Source organism: Erpetoichthys calabaricus, chromosome 11, assembly GCF_900747795.2.
Source record: "Erpetoichthys calabaricus chromosome 11, fErpCal1.3, whole genome shotgun sequence".
Taxonomy (NCBI): Eukaryota; Metazoa; Chordata; class Cladistia; order Polypteriformes; family Polypteridae; genus Erpetoichthys; species Erpetoichthys calabaricus.
In genome coordinates, this window is record NC_041404.2 from 70631126 (window position 1) to 70651342 (window position 20217).

Genomic DNA, 20217 nt, shown 5'->3' on the forward strand with positions numbered 1-20217 from the left:
TGGTGAAATATTTAAAATAACCCAAAAGTTGAATTTACACAGAACATTTTAAATGTACTCAAATATTTTTTAAATCAAGAACTTGTTTCATATTCCTTAAAAAGCAATAAAAAGTAAATGCAGATGTGTGTGATTTTTTTTCCTTAGTCTAATAAAAGTGCCTACAGTGAACAGTTCATTTTGGATAATTTACACCCCCTACAAAGCCTCCAGCAATTCATGCCGTGAAGTGTATAAATTTAGGGTCTGTGTACTGGCTTAAGACTCTGCCAAAAAGCCCCCCTCTAGTGAGACATGGGCACCATGCCCCCTCCACAACTGCCCCAAAACCTCCAGGGTCTTTCTGAAAAAAAAATCTCACGAAAAAGCTACTTTTGAACATGGACCACCTGACTTGCCATCCCTAGTGTTTTATTCAGAAATGGAAAACATTTGGGAATGTACAGGTAGTGGACAAAAAAATAAATAAATAAATTAAGAGCATCACACATATGTACAGGAGATACGTCTACTAACATGCAGACCAAGCATTAAGTATAACATTCCAAAAAACTTTTGGGATTTTCACAGGTCTGGTTGCTTATTATGTTCAGTGTTGTTACAGGAGGAAAGCATCACTGAATTTAAAAAAAAAATGGGAATTTGTTGGGGCAAATTGTGCAGGAGTATCAGGGATGTAAGCAGCCCAAGTTATTCAATTCTCAGGAGGCCCAGTGTGCAAGGTGATGTTTGCATGGAAACAACAGTAATGGCCAACAGCATCGAGAAATTGACACTCCAGGATGATGAAGCCCTCGAGTTACCTTGTGGCAGAACATTCAAGCCACTGCGCAGTATCAGGTGGAACACCAAGCACTACTTTAATCAAAATTGGGAGATCTCCATGGCAGAGATGTTTTCAAATGCTCCATTTGTACACCCAGCAATGGCAGGAGCAGCAGCAATGAACGATCAAACACAAGAAAAAAAAAAAAAAAAAGTATGATTCATCAGTTCCTTGAAATGTGGACATGTGCCACCAACCTGGACAGTTCTTAACATTTTTGGAGATTTCATCATAATGTGAGACACTTTTTCCTAGCATGGTTGTAGAACATTCGCTCCTTTCAAATGCGATCTTAAGAAACATCACTATGTCACAGAACAGAGTGATCTTCTTCATTTCACACGCACAATGAGTAAGGATTTTAACAGTAACAAAGTAAGAATGGAACTGCAGCCCTCCTGAAGAGCGCCAAACATTAAGCATTTTATTTTTTTATTACGTGGGTGTAAGCTCATGCTAGCTGCAGTGTGGTCAGCAACGTTGACGCCAAGTTAAAATAGGTGGCTATTTCCATTTTGTCCACTGCGTGTATATGGTAATGTATAAAAGATATATTAATCAGGTTAAAAAAAAACACGTTTGCCTGAAAATTTGTTATAATATCTATGTGCAGAAATGAACTTTGGCTAAATTGTGATGCAAAAACATAAAAAAAAAATAAACAGACAAATACATTTCAAAAAACAAATCCTTTTCAGTTGAAGGGGACATGACATTAGCAACATTGCTTTTTTATTTGTCATCCTGGAAAATTTTTCTATATTCACAACACAACTTAAAAAGTGGGAGCTATTAGCAAAAAGTGAAAATGCTTCTAAAATAGAATACGAAAATACAGAGCTCACAAATAAATGGCCAATCTATGGGAGTCTCTCAGCGGGTACCATTTCACCGGCTCTCTCTTCATTCTTGGAAGACTTATTGCAGCATGTAAGGGAGTTTTCGTTTCTCTTTCTCTTTCCCAGACAGCTCTGTTCTGCTCCCTTATGCAAACACTGATCCAAGTGGCAAGAAGCTTTCACCCGGGACCTCAAGTGTTACACCAATTATGAAGAAAAGGCGCACAATTGGGATTAACTTGATGTGCAAGCATTCATTCCCTTCACAGAGCAGAACAGTGCACATGTAACTAATTGAGACATACGGAGAAAATGCAATACACTTTAAGACAGCTAAACGAAAAATCTAAACTTACAGACATGAAGCAAAAATGCTCACCAAATAGGCTGTGGACTCTGTGACCTTGAATTGGATTGAGCAGGTTTAATAATGGATGGATGGATAGCATTCACCTAAGCATAGTTCTGCTTTCTGTGTGCCTCTTAGGTGGGAGCAGTGGGCTGTGGTAACATTTAACGGGTCAATCTGAAATGTCACGCACTTTGTTTTGTGATACGCTTTTTAATTTTTTATTTAACTTGGTCTTTGAAGAAAAAGAATGTGCTGTACTTCCTATGGCACTGTAAATCAGTAACTACAATGCTTGTCCAATTCTTTATTATTATTTGCAGTAGAAAATATTTTTAATGACTACATGACTGTGTTTGTTCACCAGTCCTGTGTTGCTAATTTATGACAACCCTATAAGGACAAGTGCTACAAACTGTGCTGTCCACAACTTTGTTTTTGTACACATTTTGTAAATGTTTCATTTTTGTAAGAAATAAAAATGTAAACTAATGCTTGTAAACATTTTCAATAGATATTTCTACATGGCTAAATCTAACAATGTAAAAAATTAAACCTCACTTTCAAGAGGTTTTCTCTAAATCATTAGTGTTCTGCAATATAAGCAAATGGAAATACCTTAAAAAATACTGAAACTTTCAAAATATAAAAGCCCTGAAAGAAAACTGGTAAAATATTTGAGGAAAAAAAAAATCAATTATTCTACAAAGTTCATAGAACTTCGCCTCTTGATGTAACCCAATAACTGATTTCCTTTACAGGGCTGGCTCAAGTTTCTCTCTCTCTTCCTGGATTTGATTAAAAGATGGAAAAGTTGAGTGTGTTTCCAACAAAGAGTTATGGAAGATTTTGATTTTAATATCTGTATGTCAGTGTAAAGACCATGTGTAAATAAAATGAGAAAAACAGTAACCAGTTTCAGATTTTCCTATGAAGCTGCTTTTCAAGTTTTCAAAGTGAATTCTGGGGCTTAAATGACAGTTTATGTGGCTTTTTGTAATTTTTCTATAAAAAGCCAAATGGGTCAACAAAATAAGAAAATGGGCAAAACAGAACTCTGCTTTAGTTTCAGCATGCAAAGCCATAATACAAAAACTAGACATTAACATACTTTAAATGGATGGATGAAATCCGAACAATAGGTTCAATATGGCAGTACCAGGGTGAAAGTTTTAAAATAGTCCACTGTGTTCTCAACCCAAAACCAGTAACACATATACATAGAACCTAAAAATGCATCTTTTTGGGAAAAACAAAAATCTACAACACCAACATCAGAAAAAAAAATGACAGCAATGAGGATACAGTTTAAAAAAAATAGATATTTTGTCCTTCACAATATAAGAAAACCTTCATTGCACATCAATCGTTTTGTTTCAAATAAGTCTCTTCTCCTCTGAACTTGATGTTGCCTGCAGAGGAGGCAGCAGCCACTAGAAAGTTGGAGGTTGGGAGCAAACTCTTCGTCATCCCCAACTCACCTACTCAGTCATTGCTCTGGAGAGATCATATGTCCACACCTCCAGGGAAATCCTTATACTCGGACACTTTCAAATACCTCACCCTCATACTACAAGAAGTCCACAAGTTTTGCAGCGGCACCACATGAGGGAGTTTATATTTAAAACACAATGAAAATGTCCCAGCTTCTTTTGTCTTTCAAAATAACATACTTTGTCGTCTTGGCTTGCTATTGGCTGCAAAAAAGAGAGAGTTTAAAAATTAGGAAGTTACTACTGGCTGAAAGTCATCAACATTTGCTCTTCTTCAAGAAACCACTTATGAACCATTACTGTTCCAAATGAAATCTGGTCTGTTACCAGTCTTTGTTCCTTTTTATTTTTTTAAACAGAACAATGTTATGATGTAAGTGGAAATGATTTTGGAATTGCCAGTAAAAGTATTACACTAGTTGTTGGCTTTTAACGTACAGTACTTGCCACCATGAAGTGTGGAATATAAGGACTACACAACCTTCTTTCTGGCTGAGGACTACTAAAGGGCAACCTGTGGCATTAGAAATCTTCACTAGGTGATGACTGAGCTCACCCCTTTATATATGCCCAGTGCCTTGAGACGTTACTCAACTCTTAGAATTTAGACTTTCTGCTGCGGTTTAAAAATACAACTCAAAATGCATTCAAGCTGGAAGGAGATTCTTTCATGAACAATGCTGAACATCCTCTCCATAACACACCACCGCAGAGTACTTGTAGCCATGGAATTGTTCAGCAGAAGTTGGCCTGTTTATTTATTTGTATTCTTGGTTTTTCCTTGGCCTGTAAAAATAACAGAGATAGTGATATGGGGATTTAGGACGTCAAAAAAATGTAATGGTCTGCTCTGTTTTATGAAGACGTTAATTTTGAAATATGTCTTAATTTTTTTTATTGATTACTAGAATTTCCCTAAACTTGACATAATATCTCTTTCCCATCAACGTTCACAAGTTTCTCATTCTGTAGGAGTCACTCCATACCATATTTGTCTTGTTAGACAACAAAGCCTTCAATCATACATGTATCATCTCACCTAGGTATCATTTTTCCTGTCAATCATCATATTCATAAATTATATTGTTTTTATGAATTCAAATGCAGTCACTAGTGCTGTGTGATAAACATTATCTGTAAGCTGCTGCAATTTTTAAGACCTAACTATGTGGTGTCACACATGTGTGAATACGAGACAGCTAAAGGGCCTGAGTAGTAGTAAATCCATGCCAGACCAGGGGGCGGCGAGGTGCACAAACTGTCTTTCTCAATCCCTTGCAGACCATTCTTGGGAAATCCTGCACGGTTCCGGCTCCTTTGATGACATCACTTCTGGTCTCGATGATGTAACTTCCTACACTAGCCTTTAAAGCCGCCATCTTGAACCTCCACATCATTAGTTCTGTTTTGGACTCAGACTTGTGAACATCTCACAATTATTTCAAATCCTTTTTGCAGCCAAGGCACATTATACGCCCCAAACCTTTACGATGTCTTTGTGTCGTTCTTGTGAAAGTGGTTAATATAATCAATATTAAATAGACCCAAACATATTAATAATATCTTATTTATTGGTCATAAGCTTTGTGATCTCAGTTCCCCATGAAAACATGAAATTAAATAATTTTCTTAGGTATCACTACAAACACGGTCTAACTAATAGATAAAAAAAATATTATTGGATGGAGTATTCCTTTAATTGGACTACAGTATGTGGTTTTCTCGTTCTTTGTGAAGATTTGGGTTTCATAGTTTTGTAACATTTAACAGTATGTCTATTTGTGTTGCCACGTCTTTTGCAGGACAGTAGTGAACAGTGCAGCTACACAACTTTTCTCCAGGTACTCTGGTTTTCTTCCTAAATCTCAAAAATATTCATGTTAGGTTAACTTGTTAACTTTAAATTGGCCCAGTATCTTAAGTTTAGGTACCCTAACCCATCTAGCATTCAGTCTTGGTTTGTACCCGATGCTACCAGGATAAAGTATGGCTCCCTGTGACACTAAAATTAAATTTATAGTAAATGGATGAATGCAAGTCTTTCGAAAAATATACGCTCAATTGAGATTTTAATTTTCTACTATAATAATGAGCAATATTTTTTTTAAAAGAGTGGGCTTTTGTGATGAATAAAGCAGATCTGTCAGCCATAATTAATGAGTTAGTTCTCTAAAAGGCAAATTTTCACTTGAACCTGTTCTTTTACTTTTACAAACAATGTAGGGAAAAAGACCAATTCTATTAGGCATATAGAACAAGATTCACAATAATGTCAAAACATTCTTTAACAGGCACTTTTCCAAATATCTCTGAGAATGCTAAACAAACACAGCAGGGGAGTTTTATATTAACAGGGAAGCAGAGAACCTAGTTAATAAGGTGTCATTTTGATTAGATAAAGAGAAAACTAAAGAGCTTCTTAGTGACAGATGACTTTCAGAGAAAGCCTGCAGCTTCTGTGGTCATCCTAGCTCAATTTGACAACCCTGCTTTAAGGGAAGAGCAACTTCAGAGTGGAACTGCAGCATTGGCACACATGTTTCTTGTCAATCTTGTGCCAAGGCTTTTTTTTTGCCAATCAGCTTCTCACTCCCCACAGATTTAAACTGCCTTCACATAAGATAGATGAGGAATGCAGGTTTCTCAGTAAGAAGTTTCACATGCTTCATCCTTCAAGCTCTTCAGGGGACATTTTGGGGAAAACAACAATGCTACGTGAAGCAGACATATGACATTTGACCTCATTCGATAATATAAAATAAAGAATAATAACCAGGTCAGCCAATAAATGCTAAACCTTATTTATTTTATTAGTGGAGCAAGTAGGGAAATCAAAAGCAACCTTTAATTTCTCCCAAAATGACAAACACAAAGGCATGACAACACACAAAAAAATAGAAAGGTGAGATATTACACATAATTATCTCAGAAAATACTCTTAGCACATGAATGCAGAAAAAGTTACCAGTTTGGGCAAATTTTGTAGTCCGTGCATATGAAAAATTAGCTAGAGGAGGGACACTTTTTTTATTTATTGATAATTTTTTAATTAAAATGGTGTAAACAATTTCAAAGTTATTAATGGGAATATGTACTTTGCTCTATGTACACTGTAAACCTTTTTAATTAATTTTTTAGTTAAAGATTAAAGTTGATCCCCTCCTCTCTATCCTGAAGCCAGAAAAAGAAGATAAGTCGTAAAATAAGCCCCATAAAAGTAATGTTGTGTCTGCTGTTACTGAGATATGCTCAAATGTATTATGAGCCTGAGTAATGAAAAAAGTGTATTTAGAAAATAAATAAATGGTAAAGTCAGAAGAACTACTGCGTATAACAAGTGATACTCCTTCTCTGTAAACAGTGTTTTATTTCCTACAATGTATAAGTATTTTAAGATGTATAGTTACAAAACCAATGTAACATTTCAGTAAAATTCCATATATTTATTTTGCACAATAAAATCTACATTTATACTACCAGTCAAAAGTCTGGAAACATACAGAAATGTTCATGTTTTTGATTGAAATGAATACCCTCTCATCAAGATACAGTACTATTAAGACAGTACTAGTGTTACTAATGGCTATTACTGCTTAAACTAACAGATTTTTAATTTATTATTCACATATGACTGCTAGCTTATGCTTAATTAGCCATTTTAAATGGTATCCTTTGTATTTGCATTACCACTGCATAAACCTGTTTTTCTGTTCATTTGGGTTGGGCATTTAAGTTCAGGTCTGGGTTCAAAAATAGCCAAAATGAAGCTGCTTTCTCAAGAATCAGGTCAGGCTATTGATTTTTTTAATTTTGTTTGGCTTTTTATTTATTTTTTTTTTTTTTAAGAAGGGGAAGGGCCACATGAACAACTACATACAGTATGTATGAGGATAAATACACCAGAGTCTATAAAGATCTCTAAAAGATGACTGGAGGTCTTGTGATCATATTTGAAAAATAAATTAAAAATCTGTTATTTCAAGCGATAATAGCCATTAGAAATACTAGTGTAGTAATGTCCTGGCTGTAGTTTATAATCTATTCAATGGTATCTTGATTAAAAAAGGTACTCATTTATGAAACAACATGAACATTTCTGGGTGTGTTCAGATTTTTCACTTGTAGTGTAGATGAACTAGTTTTATATAGTCTCACACCCTGTTGTCATCATTATTGTTTCTTTGCTGTGAATTCTTTTTTTGAGCTAGAATATATTATACAAACTTATGGGAACTTTATTTTTACAATGGATGCCACAAATTTTATTGTTCTGGTTTTGAAAATAATTCTCATTCCATTAAAAGCTTATTGGAGGTCAGGGCTTATCTAACGTAAAACAGAGCACAACACAGGAGCCAAATTTCACAGGGCCACCCGTCTATCACAGGGCATGTTCATAAATACAGCCACATTTATACTCCCAAGCACTGGGCAAGTTTAGAGCCACCAGTAAATGTAACATACGCACATCTTTGGTATAAGGTTAACATAATGCTAACTTCATTCAAGTGTTTTTTGCTTAATACATTCTCCTTCTGGTTTGGGAAAACATTTGTCTTTTCCTTTCCTGCTCCGTGCATTCACTGCTTTTACTTTTCTTGCTGTTAAAGGCGCAAATATTTTACTACCGTGGAATGGCTCTGGACAGGTCCACTAAAGATTCACAGACTGACTGGCTATAGCTACAAGTAGCACAAAATCAAAGATTTTGTCCGCACAGCAATTGAGACTGGAAGCTTTGTAATATATGAGAGAAACCCCACTGTCTATTATTTCATACATACTGAGTCACTGCTGTAAAGAAAACTCATAACCCTACAAAGGGCAAAACACCCACTCTTGGTGTGAACAGAAGCAACTGCTCTTTTGGGCAACTTGCCTTGTCCCACTCTTTAAGCATGTAAAGCATTTCCACTGAACAGATGGTTCCAGTAAATATTGCTCTTGCGCTTGATGAGGCTGCTACTTTGCTAAAATAAGAGGACACCACTATCCAGCAATGCGATAAACCCACACAGTTATTACTAATGCAGCACTGAAGTTCATCCTGTGAAGTATTTAGCAAAATTAAAAATTCGTTGTTATTTCATTAGTTTTCGAAGCTTATGTTTAAGACTGATGCATTTACAAAAAAGGATTAATTTTTTTGAGTCTGAATTTTGAAATGTGCAAGGCAAGCCATCAATACCAGTAGAGTAACACCACTAGGCCAAGCCAGACCAGTCACAAGCAAACTCAGTGTCAATAACCATAGACCAAAAATACAATCTCAGAGTGCAAAAATAAAAAGGATTACCAGAGCAGATGCAGATTTCAGCCAATGGGGATGCAGCTTTAGGACTAGCAGAGCACATGCTCACGGGCAGCTTGAATTTGATTGGCCGACTGGAAAAAATCTGCTCCAGAGGAGGAAACTATTTATAAGGTCAGGCCAGCAATCAGAAAAATGGGAAGGGGGAAGAGAGAGAAAGGAGAAGAAGAAAAAAGAAAAGAAATCAACAAAAGCAAGGTGACAGACATGCACTAAAATAAAAAAGATGAGCAAAGGAAGAGAAACCCCATTAAAATGGAGGCTGGTTTGTGACAAAGAAAAAACTAAAGCTTATAAACCTTCACCTTTATTGCCATTAACTCAAATGACACACTGGCCATTTCGGGAAAAAAAAAAAAAAAAGATTTTTTGTGGTGACATTTGATTAATAAATAGTGTTGGCAGAATGTATTTTAGTATGCATTATAAATCACTGTTTTCATGCTTTTTACAAAAGACAAATATTTTTTGCAGCTGTTTTATATTCAGTTGGAAGTTATATGTACACACCCTTCCTTTATTGAGAAATGAAAAGCAAAAAAAGTGTACTGCAGCTTTCTTGGGAATACAAAGATGGTAAACTACAAGTAACTTGTTGTGGAAGTTCTCTCTTCCTACCTAGCACTTAGGTGAAATGTTTTTAAAAATCCATTTCTTACACTTTTATTTAGATTTTTTCCTCACAAACATAGGAGCAGCTTCTAATGAGCACGTGGAAAGGCTCCACCAGGACATCTCTCAAATGGAAAGACATGATAGTGGAAAGTGAAGTGAGTCAATGTTTGAAAAAACCTGTTGGTCATTCCACCGTAAAACATCTTTAGAGGATTATTAAGAGAAAAAATCTGCCAAGTGACAACTTTTTGTAAGTAATAGTTATATTTAAATAAGGTTTTTCTTTGTAGAATAGTGTTTTGTCAGGTAAAAACTTCTTCATCTTTCAAAAACTGGATGTGATAGAGGAACTCTAGGGTCAGATTTGGATTCAGCAATCCTCAAATCTATAAAGAATACGCAAAATTCTCGATGGTAGCAATAATTTTTTTTTTTTTTTTGCAGACTACTGGTATCAAATATGGCACCAGTTACCAGTGTAAATGAAAGTCATAATCTAAAACAAGTAACTTATTTTACAGTGTAAAATTGAGTTTCACTACAGCATTGTGATTGGAAAGTATAAAATGACATAAGAGACATGGTTTTTGAGGAATGCTAAATGCAATACAAAATTGCACAACTGCTGGTACAATAGGATACTTTTTGTAAATATTTTGGATTTATTTTACTAACTTGATAGAAGATAATTTATAGAGAAATGAAAGCACTCCCATCTTCTGAAGTGTTGCATTCTTATAGATACTATGGTGCACTGGAATATTTTATGGAAATAATATCACCACTTGTTTCTGAATCTGCCAATTCCAAGTCAGGTTTGCTGGAAACTGGAATGAATCCCTGCAGCATTCAGCACACAACATAACATTAACCAACTCAGAAGAAGATGCTACTTCAAAATAGGACACATGGACAGGTCCCATTCAGTGTGTGGGATAAATCCAGAGTATCAGCCTAAACTGCAATGGCTGGACCAGGACTAACCTCTGAGCTGGAGTTGTGTGGCAGCTGCATTACCTATTATGCCACTGTGTCGCCTTACCCATTATTGCAATGTACATGGAGCCACTGAAGAGTTTTTTTCCATTTCCTCCTGGCTAAAACTTATTATGCTAGTATCTAATCGATATTAGTGTGGCTACAATTTAGCTTAATTCAGCATGATGGGATGGGAACAGTCACTAGGGCCACAGGGACTTCCCATATCTCACTTAATAAGTTTAAGTAGGTGCATGTTCATTGAGTTATAAATTTGAGCTTTAAGATAAATTTTAGATATGTGTCTCAGTAGAAATTAGTAAGTATTATGATATCCAGTCTATGAATTTGAAATATTACAACCAAGACACTGACAAAATACACAGGGGCTTCTATAGCCAAAATAGCACAGAATTAATGGACATAAATAAAATAGTTTGGAGACCCATTGTAATAATGTCCATTTGCCATGTAGTTTTGTAAATATTAAGCTTACCAAAGACCTTAGAACTACTTCCTGCTATCAAATACATTTTAAGAATAATCAGTCAATCAATTAATGTGTTTCATTGTGATGATAATACCTTTGGAAAATGATTCGATTTTAGGAAGGGTGAAATCTAGTTCGTATCCTACCACTTCCAAACTACAGTTCAACAGGTTGAAATAAAACAATGACAGATCCAGGCAATGTCTGTACAAACTGAAAGAACCCAGCACTTCCACTCTCCCCAATACTGCTCTTCCAGACAAAGACAAAGCAAGGCCTTAGTAGCACCAAACAAGCAGGAAGGGAAAGCCTTTCAGCTGGGCTATTTTAGCACACAGCTTTGTATTGTGCACCCCCGCCCCACTTTTACCAAGACAAAAACAGTGGCAAACAGTCTCAGATTCAGCAAGCTCAATAGTACCTTTCAAAACTCAGCGTCCACAACCTGAATCGTCAAGTTGACTGTTGGAGAAAGAGAGGTTACAGTTTGTCCCAGGATCACCTAGCATTTTAAACAGTGTTTCATTGTTAGGTGGTATGCATGATCTCCAGTAATCAAGAAGCAAAAATGTTATTCAAAACTACTTGAGGTTTATTATCCAACTGAGGTTTTCTGTTTAGTGAGAAGATCCAAATAAAGAAAACAAATGGAAGATCAATATCAACGTCTCAAGACCCTATATGACCCTATTTATCTCTGCAATTAATGGAAATCCAAACCTTGTATTATTTACATTTACAGCCACTGTCCTCTTAACTTGGGGATTTGACTTTGGTTTGTGTAAAAATATATTTTTTGAGTCTGTACCTGTTTCATACTTATTTTAATCTCAATAACCAATTTTAATAAATACATTGTTCACATTGATTTAAGGAAGTGATCAAAAGGTACAGTAAACACAGAACTGTACCTGAAAAGAACAAAATAAAATTAAGTATAGAAAAACAATTGAGTAGCTTTTAATCTTCATGGGTAACTTAAATTTTGATCAACTGCCATACTTTCATCCTCTAATTTAATAAAAAAGAAATACATTGCACTTTTTGTAGAATAGTGCATTGTTTGTTGCATTATATCATCCTGAAAGTTGCAAGTTAAATATATAATACTACTCTTGGTATTCCAGATATGAATGTGAAATAACTGGTTTGTTAGCCTCTGGGTACATAGGGTGTCTCTCAAAGCATCAAGCAGCAGTTAAAATACTAGATATTTCTTTGACTAGAGTCATGTCCGGGGCCTACAAAATCTGTACATCAGAATGTCCCACTATGCCTAAAACCAATTTTCTGCTCAATTTAGATTTATTTTTAACATCTTACTATTGACCTACAAAAACACCCCAGAATACCTGTCTATACCTTTTATCTAATTAATATGTGAAACATCTATTGTCTTTCAGTGCCTATGAAGCTAATTTTGTCATTCAAACCTATCCTCAAGATTTGTCCATTCTCTAAACTCTAGGACTGATATGCTAAACTTGCAAGATGTTAAACTTGAACATTCACCCTTTTTCTTAGACATTACTGTCAATCCTGCTTAAATTATTGCACTGTCTGCATCTCCACTTATTTATATTTAGTGAATTATCTAAATAAATCCTTATTTTAGTACAGCATTTGTATGTAGTAGGAATTGACTGAATGAACAGTAGCAACAGAACCATGATTTATTTAAACAGATTGATAATGTAAACTTTCAATTTAAAACAAAAATCTACCAGTAAAATGTAGAAGCTTATTTAATTACTATTTTACATTTACTGAAGTGTTTTACGAAGATTACAGAAGAACTCAATTATTTTTATGCTCCTAATGTAACTGTTTTAAAATACAGTCATATTAAAAAGTTTGGGAACCCCTCTTAATTCTTTGGATTTTTGTTTATCATTGGCTGAGCTTTCAAAGTAGCAACTTCCTTTTAATATATGACGTGCCTTATGGAAACAGTAGTATTTCAGCAGTGACATTAAATTTATTGGATTAACAGAAAATATGCAATATGCATCATAACAAAATTAGACAGGTGCATAAATGTGGGCACCCCAACAGAGATATTACATCAATACTTAGTTGAGCCTCCTTTTGCAAATATAACACCCTCTAGATGCCTCCTATAGCCTTTGATAAGTGTCTGGATTCTGGATGGAGGTATTTTTCACCATTCTTCCATACAAAATCTCTCCAGTTCAGTTAAATTTGATGGCTACTGAGCATGGACAGCCTGCTTCAAATCATCACATAGATTTTCAATGATATTCAAGTCAGGGGACTGTGACGGCCATTCCAGAACATTGTACTTCTCCCTCTGCATAAATTCCTTTGTAGATTTCGAACTGTGTTTTGGGTCATTGTCTTGTTAGAATATCCAACCCCTGCATAACTTCAACTTTGTGACTGATGCTTGAACATTATCCTGAAGAATTTGTTGATATTGGGTTGATTTCATCAAACCCTCAACTTTAACAAGGGCCCCAATCCCTGAACTAGCCACACAGCCCCACAGCATGATGAAACCTCCACCAAATTTGACAGTAGGTAGCAGGTGTTTTTCTTGGAATGCGGTGTTCTTCTTCCGCCATGCAAAGCGCTTTTTGTTATGACCAAATAACTCATTTTTGTCTCATCAGTCCAAAGCACTTTGTTCCAAAATGAATCTGGCTTGTCTAAATGACCATTTGCATACAACAAGCGACTCCATTTGTGGCGTGAGTGCAGAAAGGGCTTCTTTCTCATCAACCTGCTATACAGATGTTCTTTGTGCAAATTGCCTGAATTGTAGAACGATGTACAGATACACCATGTGCAGCAAGATGTTCTTGAAGGTCTTTGGAGGTTATCTGTGGGTTGTCTGTAATCATTCTCACAATCCTGCACATATGCCGCTCCTGTATTTTTCTTCATCTGACAGACCTGGGTTTAACAGCAACTGTGCCTGTGGCCTTCCATTTCCTGATTACATTCCTTACAGTTGAAACTGACAGTTTAAACCTCTGAGATAGCTTTTTGTAGCCTTCCCCTAAACCATGATACTAAACAATCTTTGTTTTCAGATCTTCTGAGAGTTGCTTTGAGGATCCCATGCTGTCTCTCTTCAGAGGAGAGTCAAAGGTAAGCACAACTTGGAACTGACCACCTTAAATACATTTTTTCATAATTGAACACATCTGTCTATGAAGTTCAAGGTTTAACGAGCTAATTCAACTAGTTTGGTGTTGCAAGTAATCAGTATTGAGCAGTTACATGCATTCAAATCAGCAAAATTACAAGGGTACCCAAACTTTTGCACAGCTAGTTTTTCACATTTGATTTAATTTCATACAACTAAATACTGCTTCACTAAAAATCTTTGTTTGGAAAACACCCCAGTACTCAGATGTTCCTAGGAAATGAAAGACAAACCACTGTTATCTTTTTTGTTGAAAGTAAGAGTAAATTATTATGCAGGCTGTGAGGGGTTCCCAAACTTTTTCATATGACTGTATATTTATGTAAATCTTTTGGCTTCTCATATGGTTCATCTGTGACTCTCAGAACTTACCAGATTCTGGGAGGGAAGATGTACGAAAACCAGGATCCTTTTCTAACTGAATCTCTTTTAGTGCAAATATTGAAGTAGCTGGAGAGGAAATATATAAGAACAAGTTCCAAAGAAACATTAATACATTGCAACTCACAGTAACTCGCAAAAGCATACTTAGACATAATGCAGTAGATCAGAACTAATATTATTAAAAGCAACACTAATCTCATGTGACATGTGGCCGGCTGTTCATCCCGGCCAATACCCCCAGGCCGCCAGGGGGAGCCCTTTCTGCAGCATGGAGGTGCCCCGAATGCCAGCAGGGAATTCTGGACAATGCAGTTTTTATCCCCAACCCTGATGGATGCCGTGGGGGCTGCTAGGGGACGCTGCAGGGAGGAATAAGGATTATTTGCCCTATGCTCCGGAAGTACATTCAAGTCACATGGACAGGAGTAATGACGTGCTTCCGGGGTGAAGAAGAAAGGATTTTTATCTAACCCGGAAGTGTTCCAGGTGGAGCTGAGCTGAGTGGAAGGGTGGCAATGCGTCTGGGAGTGGAGGATTGTGATTGATTATTGATTTATTATATAAGTATTGTGGAGTGTAGGTGTTTTGTGTACTTTAATATTGTCCGAATAAATAATTATTGGACTTTTACCTGTCTGAAGAGTGGTCAGAGGGTTCAAGGGGTCGAGAGGACCGAAAACTGTCACACTCAGTAAAGTATGAGAGTACTGTGCTGAAAAAGTTCAATAAAGAGTTCTACCAACCATCATTTGGTGCCGATATATACATGTGCATAGCATTAATCTCTCCCTATTAGAACCACATCATCATACAGACAGTAGGGGTCTTACTTAATCAACTACAATATCTTATTTTGCTCCAACAAAACCAAGCAAATTCCAAACAGTACTTACGCAATCAGTGCCACAGAACACAGACCTCTTATCTCCTCACAACATAATTTTGTTGTGAGCTGTCATACTTTCAATAAAATGAATGTGACCAATTGCTCTCTCTTTCTTATTTATATTATATATATATATAAGCAAGCTATACTCATACATGAGAGATGAAGGTAGAGATGGTATATTAATAACAATAATAATAAAATGACATGTGGTTAAGCTATTTTTGGTTAATGCCACACTCCTCCTTAACCCACATTATAAAAAGAGCAGGGTGGACTGCTTCACTGAATTGCACCTGTCACAGCTGTGTGAAAGGAGAAAAGTGAGCTGTCAAATCAATGGCATTTCTAAAGTACTTCCATAACAGTACGAGTATACATGTGGAGCTGTATGGGATAGGCCAGGCATGACTCCTGACTATTATTTCCATGACCGCAGGCTCCGGCTGGATTATGTGGATGAAAAAATAGTTACATGGATGAAAAATGTGAGGGGATAATTTTAAACTTTCACTATACAGAGAAAAAAGTCTTGATGCGTGCAGAATATGTCTCACTATTAATGTGTTTTTCCATATCATTTTATAAATGTCCACACCAAAGGAAACCTACTGTCTGGCAGTTTGAGTACCCTTTCTCCAAGCGAGTGGAAGTAAGGATGCTTCATAGACTCTTCTGCTGATATTCTCTTCCTTCCTTCAAACTGGAGTAGAAATTGGACATTAAATCAATGATGGAAGAGATCTGTGCAAGAACACATTTAATTTTAAGAAAGTCATCTACTCAGCAGTGCTTACCTGCAAAAGCTTGGAAAGAAGATCCACACCATCGCTATCTAGCCTGCAGCAAATGAACACAAGAAAACTTATAATACAGAAAGCAAGTAACACAAAAATTCAAAAATGGACTTCAAGTGAAAAAAGAAATATGCTTTTATGTTTCACTAACTGACTTGGTGACGTGTAGCAGCAGCAGAACAGTGATTTAGTTCTGGGATACAAGTCATTAGGTAAAGGGTGGAACATCAGCATCTTACCTGGGAGCATGGTTGCAGAGTAAGTCTGGTCTATATTTTGGATAATTGTACGATTTGAATTCCTCATTTGAGGTGATCCCAGGCCATGTTTCTTCTGTGGGTGTACCTGCAAGAAAATACAATTTATTACATTTCAGTAGACATGGAGATGATTTATAGCCTTCTCCTATATTCCTTTTATGCTGCAGATAAGGCTAGCATATCAAGTGCACTGAGAAAAATAAGAGATAACTAAAACACATTTTGAAGTATGAGCATACTGCGTATTACTTTATGTATATACAGTATAGAGTATTTACAGGCAAAGGCATGATGGTGCAATGAGTAGCCCTTCTGCCTTAACCTGAATTTTGTCTGTGTGTAGTTTGGACATTCTCTCTGTGTCTGCATGGGCTTTACTCATATAACTGTGGATTTGTACAATTAATTGGCAATTCCAAATTGGCCGTATGCGAGTGCAAGTATCGTTGTGTGAGAGAGGACCTGGCAAAGGGCAGACACCCAATCCAGGGTTGTTTCCTGCCTTATACCCTGTGCTGCAGGGATAGGCCCCAACTCACTACAACCCTAAAGAAAATTGAGTTCTTTTGACAATGAAAATATTCATTTATATAAATTACATACTGTATGAACAACATAATTAAAAGGGGCTTAGAACCATGGTAGTCTGTTGTTAACTCATAGCATTCATACTGTCAAGCGATTAAAGGGGAAAAAATAATTAATCAACTGTTTTGTTTTTAAGTTGAATAAGACCCTGTTTTCAAGAAAAATTAGATGTTTTTTTAAATTTTGACTTTTAAATAAGACTGCATAATTACTTTACATGAGATACTAGGCATTCCCTCCCTCACATCAGAAAAAAATGCAAGCATAAATTATGCAGCACTTGATAACAAGATCTCCTCTGAAGTCATTCAAAGAAATACTGCAGCAACATTTTAATGCCATTAGCTTCCCTTCATGGCAGCAGTAGCAGGTTTTATCAGCAGAATGAATTTGGCTTAATATACTGGCCTCTCCAGTCTCTAGACCTCTGTCCAGTCATGGTTTATGGGCCGAGATATTTGGACAGAGATCCACTAGCTGTTAAATCGAAGGTTGGGATTCAGAATGAGCCAGTGTCCCCCATGCTGCATGTCTGACAGCTTGCAAAGTTAATGCTCCAAATAATTCATTCTGTTCTGAAAGAAAATGGTGGGCAAGAACTCCCCTAGTAACATACCCGATTCTTCCTTTGCATTTCTCTCAGCAATTACAAAATTCACAATGCATTGTACTCCACTGCAGAACAGGTGAATTTTACTTTAGTTTTATCATCAGTCACTTTTTCATTATCAGTATTACATCATACAAAAATTGTTCTGTTTCTATTCAGACAATAAAACAGCAAACTAATATAACCAAGTGTCCTGATAAAGGAAAATGTTCCACTTTGCTTGGCAAATCACTTTCTTCATTTTACTCTATCATGAAATAAAAAAGTGTCATTTCACACTGGGTTTTCCAAGTTGCTACTGAAGTAGAACAAGGCTGGGTATCTGTATCACCAGGATATCACTTAGATTTACTTGGGAAAAAGTATACCGTTTTGAATTTTACATTTCATTCATTCCATTTGCTATTTTCATTAATAAATTTGATTTCAGCTACAGCAGGAGGCAAAGAAAAATTCTAATCTTTGAATGGTAGATACTCTTTTCCATATCATGGCTAATACACAGAGATTTAAATTAATTGTCAAACAGCAAGTTTGTGGGACTTCTATAAGGGTAAATCAAAAAATAAATGTAATTTGAAAATTACACAATAATCACAATGGATAGAAGCTGATGCAATACAACAAGCAATACAACTTATGGGTAGTTTGAACACGCACAGCACAGCGCTCTGCTGTCCAGTTGAAGCCAAAGTCAAATGAACAAGGATGCTCAACTCTGGGACTGCACCACTGGCAAACAACACACCATAGTGAGATTTCTTTGGGTAGAGGGAGTGAAACCTGCTGAAATTCACTGTAAAATGTTGGTACAGTATGGAAGAAAAAGTTTATGAATGGGTAGAAAGGTTTAAAGCAGGAAGAAGTGTAACTGACAAAGCTTGATCTGGTTGACCATTGACATCGCACACACACAAGCCCACATCGACATGGTGAACGCCTTCATAAGAGAAGGCTGACATATTATGTTGTCCTCTGTTGACGTACATTTGGACATCAGCAATGCATCTAAACAGGCCATAGTGCATGATGACTTAGGGCAGTGGTTCTCAAACTGTGGGGCGGGGCCCCCTAGGGGGGTGCGAAGATGTGAAAAAAAGAAAACAAGAATTGAAAATATGAAAAATACATCTATTGAAACCAAAACAAATTAACTTAAACTACATTCTGATACTAGAAAAATAAATATAGAGTTAGATAAATGTCGATAAAAGTTAAGTAGGTATAATAAAATATGCATCTATGATATATCATTAATTAAAAAAGAACAAATTGGTATTAGTGGGCTCCTTTCAAGAAAACGTTAGGGGGGCACGATTAAAACTGGTATGAAAACTCGGGTCGCAAACACTTAAAGGTTGAGAACCAACCTGGGTAACCAAACAGCTTACTGATTTGCACAAACAACAATACGTGGAGGTTGCAACCTAATTCCTGAAACATCATGAAGGAGTTCACGAGTGTTCTGGAGCAGATTGTCACTTGAGATGAGACATGAGTCCATTGCTGTGTTCTGGAAAGCAACAGACACAGCATGCAGTGAAAACACCTGTGTTCTGCAGAGAAGAAGAAATTCAAGCAACAGCCCTCTGTCAAGAAAGTCCTGATGACTTTCTTTTGGTACATGAAGGGTCCTATTCTGGAACATTTTCAGAAATATGGACAATCAGTGACCAAAAGAAGAGGAACACTGTCAAAAAAGTATTGCTCCTTGACAATGCATGTTACCATGCAGCGAACTAACAAGTGGAGGCAATGTAGCAGCTGAGGTTTGAACATCTTCCACAACCCCCTTATAGCCCAGATCTAGCACCATGCAACTATAATAATAAAACATTTTATTTATATAGCTCCTTTCCCATGCCATCAATCCCATGTTCGCTTCATTTAAAGAGGTTCAATATGTTCACAGGTTCACCTCCGATGATGAAATTAAACAACTGGTGCAGACCTGGATTTGGGAGCAGGCCACAAGCGTCTTCCCCCAATGAAGAGGTTAGTAGAATGATACCAGAAGTGCACTGACCTGCTGGGAGACTATGTGGAGAAGTGGTATATAACTGTGATGTTATTGTTATTAAAGGGTAAGTTGTATGAACTTTTTGATTCTTCCTAGAATTAATGTTGACATTCAATGTCAAAATTCAGACTACAATGTTCAAATACAAGTACAATATACAATGTTTAAAAAGCATTCCACATAACATTAGTTTGTATTCGTTTTAATATTATGGAGATGTTTGTTAATCAATGGAAAAACACCAATTAAATGCATTAAGATTAAAAAGTGTAACACAATCAAATACCTAAAAATGTAAGTGAAGATATTTTATGACACTGTCAACAATATGCCTCTTTATTATAAACAAAATCTTGGAAGGCTTGGAAGGAGACGATGTGTGATTTTTTCAGAGACACTTTAACATTCTGCGAGACAAGGCATCAAGACAAAAGGACAGCTGCTGTACAGGCTTTTAAATAATCGACCCACAGCACAACAAGCGGAACATGCAGCTCAACAGCAGCAAGCCAGCGACTGATCCGACCACATCTGCTTAGCGTGCGTTCAGTCCCCCCCCTTCACAATGTGAGTGGCAGAGATGCAAAGTGGAGCGAGCA

The 20217-nt window shown here is 36.4% G+C and overlaps 1 protein-coding gene across 8 annotated transcripts in view; it reads right to left on the minus strand.

Moving 5' to 3' along the window:
- Positions 1–1532: 1532 nt before the first annotated feature.
- Positions 1533–20217, minus strand: part of cdk16 (cyclin-dependent kinase 16) — a 123011-nt gene continuing 104326 nt past the window's right edge. For 5 of the 8 annotated variants that reach the window (XM_028813320.2, XM_028813319.2, XM_051933498.1 and 2 more), the window contains 6 exons: positions 16380–16485; positions 16141–16183; positions 15956–16046; positions 14446–14523; positions 8804–8921; positions 1533–3711 (listed from right to left, as the gene is read on the minus strand). In XM_028813320.2, coding sequence (XP_028669153.1) covers positions 8848–8921; positions 14446–14523; positions 15956–16046; positions 16141–16183; positions 16380–16485 — 392 coding nt within the window. In that variant the 3' untranslated portion in view covers positions 1533–3711; positions 8804–8847. Of the gene's footprint in view, positions 3712–8803; positions 8922–11322; positions 11364–14445; positions 14524–15955; positions 16047–16140; positions 16184–16379; positions 16486–20217 lie in introns of those variants that run through there. The other 3 variants (XM_051933496.1, XM_051933497.1, XM_028813318.2) reach the window with 3 other exon arrangements.